General features: G+C 37.8%; 1 protein-coding gene across 4 annotated transcripts in view; it reads right to left on the bottom strand.

Moving 5' to 3' along the window:
- Positions 1 to 1,719: 1,719 nt before the first annotated feature.
- LOC126976156 (uncharacterized) overlaps positions 1,720 to 6,000 on the bottom strand; it is a 48,724-nt gene continuing 44,443 nt past the window's right edge. For all 4 annotated transcript variants that reach the window (XR_007731848.1, XM_050824375.1, XM_050824376.1 and 1 more), the window contains 3 exons: positions 3,287 to 3,358; positions 2,548 to 2,779; positions 1,720 to 2,479 (listed from right to left, as the gene is read on the bottom strand). Coding sequence is in view for 3 of the 4 variants with exons in the window: in XM_050824375.1 (XP_050680332.1) it covers positions 2,019 to 2,479; positions 2,548 to 2,779; positions 3,287 to 3,358 (765 nt within the window). In the remaining variant the exon portion in view is untranslated. The remainder of the gene's footprint in view (positions 2,480 to 2,547; positions 2,780 to 3,286; positions 3,359 to 6,000) is intronic.

Below are 6,000 nucleotides of genomic sequence, written 5' to 3'. Positions count from 1 at the left end.
TTGATATGAAAAATTGTGAAGTTCTGATGATAAGAGTGATTCTGGAGGGGAAGGGCGAGAATGACAACAACATCTAGTCGGCCCCAAATGTCAACCTCACCTGCACGCCGTACCTCCTGCTAGACAACGGACGAGGCTCTGGCGACCGACTTGTGACGGGATAACCACTCACACCTGGCGGGGCAACCCAACAGAAGATGCTTCAGCAGCCTAGGGATCCAAATAATCCTTAAAGGACTGGTGCAGAAAGCAAGGGGAAACCACAGCAACTAACTTCCCAAGAAAGTCATCATGTAAGTACAATTAGAGAGATCACGAAGGCCATGCAATCCGCCTAGCAACCGGCGCCGCTTTGCTTCCGGGGCAGGCAGTGGGAAATATGGTATCGGCGCAAATACAGGCAGGATGCAGGCGTGACCATAATGCTTATCTTCACAAACTATGCGAAGAAATCAATGCTCACGCTAACAAACATGAGTCCAGGGATAGAATTCGATCCATCACAAGATCACTCACTTCCAAGACCTGGGCCATTGAAAACAGTGATGGTATGGTAGTTACAGAGCTACATCGCATAACTGAAGTTTGGAAAAGTTACTGCCAGTCCTGTTCCTGGACAATCAGTCGCAAAACTTTCGCAATACTGAGCCCGGAACTGAGAACCTAGAGCCGGACATACTTAAATCTGAATTCAGCGCCGCCATAAAGCATCTCAAAAATGGCAAAGCTACCGGAAGAGATTATATCCCGATCGAGACAATCGGGGCTCTAGATGATGTTGGTGTTAATATATTTCACATCATCTGCAACTAGAAATGGCAGTCGGAAATATGGCCAACAGACCATTCTGGTTTTAGAGACAGACTCATACGGTTTTCATCCCACTACATAAAAAGGGTTCTACCAAGAAAGTGTAGCGACTACTGCCTTATTGCATTCATATCTCACGCAAGGAAAATCATGTTACACATTCTAAATGAACGACTGAAGACCTTCTTGTACAAGGAGATAGCACAAGAACAGGCCGGATTTGATAAAAGGAAGGGTACACGTGAGAAGCTCCTAATTGTTCGCCAGATTATTGAGAAGCCGCGAGAGTTTAACAAGCCAAATTACTTATGCTTCGTGGACTTCTCTAATGCGTTTGACTCTATAAAATGGCCTAAGCTATGAAATGTTTTGCTAGACGTGGTTACACCAAAACACTTAGTTCGTCTTCTCAGACGACCTTATGAAGATGGAGCTGCATCGGTGCGGACGGATGATGTTCTGTCAAAAAACTTCCATCCCAGCGCAGGCGTTGGCCAAGGATGCATAATATCACCGCTTCTGTTTAATACTTACACAGAACTCATAATGCCCATTGCTCTCGAAGACTGGATGGATGGTGTTACTATTGGCGGATACAAAATATCAAATTTGCGCTACGCCGATGATATATAAAATTCCCCCCTAAGGGGGTGAAATAGGGGTTCGAAGGTTAGTTATGTGAAATTCGAAAGTTTGAAATTCAACATTTAGGTTATCACTGCTTTAAAAAACAAAAACGCGTGACTGTTGTAACACACTTGGTTGGAACGAAGTTTCTTTTGTAGTACCTATACATATAATATGTATACAGGGTTATTGGTAATTCGACGTATTCCCGTTTGGGGGTGATATGGGTTACTATTTGCGATAATTTTAACCCGCATATGCTTTATGCAAAAATAAAAGGCATTTTTAATTTAAAGATAATTGATTATAATATATTACAGATGTCAGATAACATTTGGCGACATTGTTTCCCATAGTAAGGAAGTCTAAGGGCACTTCCACTTGAACTTTTCCGTACTAGGAAAGCAAATTCAAGCCACTCTCTTGGTCTGTGGTTTTAGGCAAGGCTAAATCTAGTAGTTGAATTAGTCAAACAGTTTATATACCCATACTCTAACAACGATCAACTAACTTCTCACTTGCAATTGAAATTACTTTAATACAAATCATGTTACATAAGTTAAATTGACGGTAAAGACTGCTTAAAACTCTTCCAAATCATCTTCGTTTATAACAAGGTCTTGGTTCGGTTCAATAAGTTCTATTTTTTCAAGTGATCTGTTCACAGTTTCAATGTTACATATTATATCACTTATTGGGTTATTTTCATAAGGATTATCCAGTACAACGGCATCATCGTTGTTGGTAGGAGTTACAGCTACATTTTCTTTATGTACACCGTGACTGCCGTCTACAGTTTTTTCGTCGCAAATTATCTCATTGCAATCGTCTTCTGTCAATTTTGCTTCTTTGGCGTTTTGATTGTCTTCAGTTGTGGGTATTATAAAATCTTTACAATCATCAAAATAATCATCATTATTGTATTTGGGTACAACAATATCCTTTTCGGAAGACGAACTCATCAAAAATTGGATTTCTGCATACCTGGGCCGATTCTTATGTATGGATAATTTAAATGGTTCAAATGATACCCGCACTTTTCCTACAATAAATTCACATTATTCAATTACGTAAATAAGAAGCAACAATTATCATTTCACTAATACGTACCAATAAATACTTTGCCCACATTACACAGTTTGTCAAAAACATCGAAGCTTTCACAGCACACCATCCATATCTTCTCTCGTGCTGTTATCTTAGCAGTAATTCCGCATCGTTGCTTCAAAAATGCCTCAATCGCTTCCATGCCCAAATAATCTTGTGGTGGGTTGCACTCAACTTTAACGAATAGAAATCTTGATTTATTGCGCATTAGCTTTTCGGCACGTATTGTCATAATCTGAAACAAAATAACACTTGACATCAAACGATACAAGATATCACAGCTTATAGGATTAAACTAAGGGCTTTTGAATCGTCATTATAAATACCTGATTTAAATTACTTATGCAGCCGAATTAAAATATTATATTATAAATAAGACATATACAACAAATTCAATTTTTTTTACAATAATCATTTATTTTTGGCCCTTTGCAAAAATAGCGTCTATTTGTGCCGTGAAGCAGTAATGTGTAAACATTACTGTGTTTCGGTCTGAAGGGCGCCGTAGCTAGTGAAATTACTGTGCAAATGAGACTTAACAATACCAAAAAAAAATACTGAGAAAGTTAAGTGGCTGACGTGAAAAACAACTAAATTCGGTTAATTTTATTCCATGATTTTAAGAACATATTACATAACCCCTTATCGATGGATACGAGAACTGATCTCTTAAAAATACAAATTTTAGTTATTACTAAAATTTTAATGAAAATTAAAACTATATCTATAATTAATATCGTACCTCCTCAAAGTCATCGCAAAAATACTTCCAAGTTAATCTGGGAAAATTCTTCGAAGCACCAAGCTCAGTGAGCTGAAAATTAAAATTGAGTATGTCAATCTTATGGCTAAAATTATCGAAAAAAATAGAGTATATGTTTAGGAACGCACGGCAGAAGTGAAAAGTGAAAAACTTCATTGGCATACACATATATGTATAGAGAAAATAATTAATTAGTACAATAAATAGTAAACAAGTGAGAAACTACAGTTATTATTTATTTAATTATATATAAATCAATTTTTTTAATGCTTGTATCCTGCCATGTCTGACATACGCATGCCAAACTTGGGCCTTAACAGAACATCAGCAAAATAAAATGAATATATGTTAGAATGGGATAGAGAGAAGCGTATTGGGTGTAAGGAGAAGGGATAGAGTACAGATAAATAAGATAAAAGGGATAACTAAGTTCAAAAAAGTTCAAACAGTATACAGAAAATTGAAATGGCGCTGGACAGGACATATTATGTTGAGAGAAAAGAAAGAGAAATGGACCAAAATTATAACCGAATGGTACCCTAGAGAAAGCACACGAAGCAGAGGAAGACGGACAAAGAGATGGGAAGATGATTTTAAGAAAGCAGCGGGCCCAGAATGGATACCTATAGCAAAAGATAGAGACAAGTGGAAAGACTTAGAGGAGGCCTTTGTCGAAAGACAAGCTGTTGCAAGGGGAGAACAACCGAATGCCAACGATAGATTGATAGTTTAAGTTAATGAAATTTTGTTACCTCTATTAAACTTTTAATATGTTTTGTTAATTAAGTTCAAAATAACAACAATAAAGGCTTATTTTATTTTATTTTTATATAAATCAAATTATTTATTTTCGTTTTCGTATTCTAGAAAGGATACAGTGGGTTTGTGATAACTAAAATAAGAAATAATAACACATGGAGTATTGCTGCCATCTCTGGTCTGGCGCACCCCAGTATCAGCTCATCCATTTGACCGCGTGCAACGTAGAGCAGCTCGAATTTTCGGAGACCCAGTGCTCTGTGAACGGCTGGATCACTTGGCGTTGCGTAGAGACGTCGCTGCACTGTGTGTCTTCTACCATATTTATCACGGGGAGTGTACCGAAGAGCTGTTTAACCTGATTCCTGCCGCCGAATTCCACCTTCGCACGACACGCCACAAGTTAGGATATCATCCCCACCATCTGGATGTGTGGCGGTCCTCCACAGTGCGGTTTTCGAGGAGCTTTCTTCCACGTACTACAAAGCTGTGGAATGAACTTCCTTGTGCGGTGTTTCCGGGACTATACGACATGGGTACCTTCAAAAAAAGCGCGTACACCTTCCTTAAAGGCCGGTAACGCTCCTGTGATTCCTCTGGTATTGCAAGAGATTGTGGGCGGCGGTGATCATTTAACAACAGGTGAAATGGCGTACGCTCGTTTGTCCTCCTATTCCATAAAAAAAAAATGTTTATTCGAGCGACAATAATTTGGAGCGTCTTATGGTGACAGGGAAGGTAGAAGGAAAGAGACCGAGAGGCCGGAGTCCTATACAGTGGTCTGACCAAATTTCCAAAAAGCTGGAGGTGCCAATAAAGATTGCAATACACCAGGCAACGGAACGCAACCAATGTCGACAGCTATTGGGCAAGATTAGAAGGAGTCACGATCCTCAGCAGTGAGGGAAACGACTGAGAAGATAATGATTACTATGTTTTTTCAATATATATCTAATATTAGCACGATAAACCACTAACTGCACACACTACCTCACAATGTAAACCAAAAATTTATTATTACGTATCAATAATAACTATAAATTAATAATGATAATAATTACATATTAATTGAATATACTAAACACAGCGACACAACTGCGAAGAGCAGCTAATTATACACTCGGCGGTCCCGAGTTCACCCGATCGAGCCTTTCACCTTAGAGTGTAACGGAAAAGCCTAATCTACTACCTAGGAAAAAGTGTGCGCGGTGCGCCAAAAATAGTTTTCACTTAAAAAAATTTAGTAAGCAAATTGGGAAATCTAATTCACAGGTCCCACCGAGATTTGAACTCGGATTGCTGGAATCAAAGTCCATAGTACTAACCATTACACCATGCGAGATATAGATAGAGCGACTTAGATAATTTATACGTTTTCAGACTGTGACAACTGTGAACACGTCGAAAAAAAAAAAAAAAAAAAAAAACAAAAACAGCCGACTTCAAAAACACTATTCCAAAACAATAGATATAATATGCACTAAAAAGTATAAAAATAATTGCGTATTTTTATACAATCTAATTCTATTATTGTAATTTTTGGAATCGGTGTCCTTCCGCCGCGACCTGCTCTCGCCTCTCACCTCCTCACGACTCAAGCACATCTCACCTATAACTATGTATGTAGTTACAAGCCTATCTTGGATAACACCGACTCCAAAAATTACAATAATCGTAACTAGAATTAGATTGTATAAAAATACGCAATTATTTTTATACTTTTTAGTGCATAGTATATCTATTGATTTGGAATAGTGTTTTTGAAGTCGGTTGTTTTTTTATTATTTTTTTTATTTTTTGATTTTTAGTGAATTTGAAGTACACTTATTACCAGCTTGTCTAAATATGTGCAGATATAGGCTAATAAAATAAAAATAGGCTAGACTAAATTTTTCAATGCAGCAATGAACGAAAGCGCTTAATTGAAGAGTTCC

Source organism: Leptidea sinapis, chromosome 39 (assembly GCF_905404315.1).
Source record: "Leptidea sinapis chromosome 39, ilLepSina1.1, whole genome shotgun sequence".
NCBI classification, from domain to species: Eukaryota; Metazoa; Arthropoda; class Insecta; order Lepidoptera; family Pieridae; genus Leptidea; species Leptidea sinapis.
This window is presented reverse-complemented; position numbering and strand designations above follow the sequence as displayed.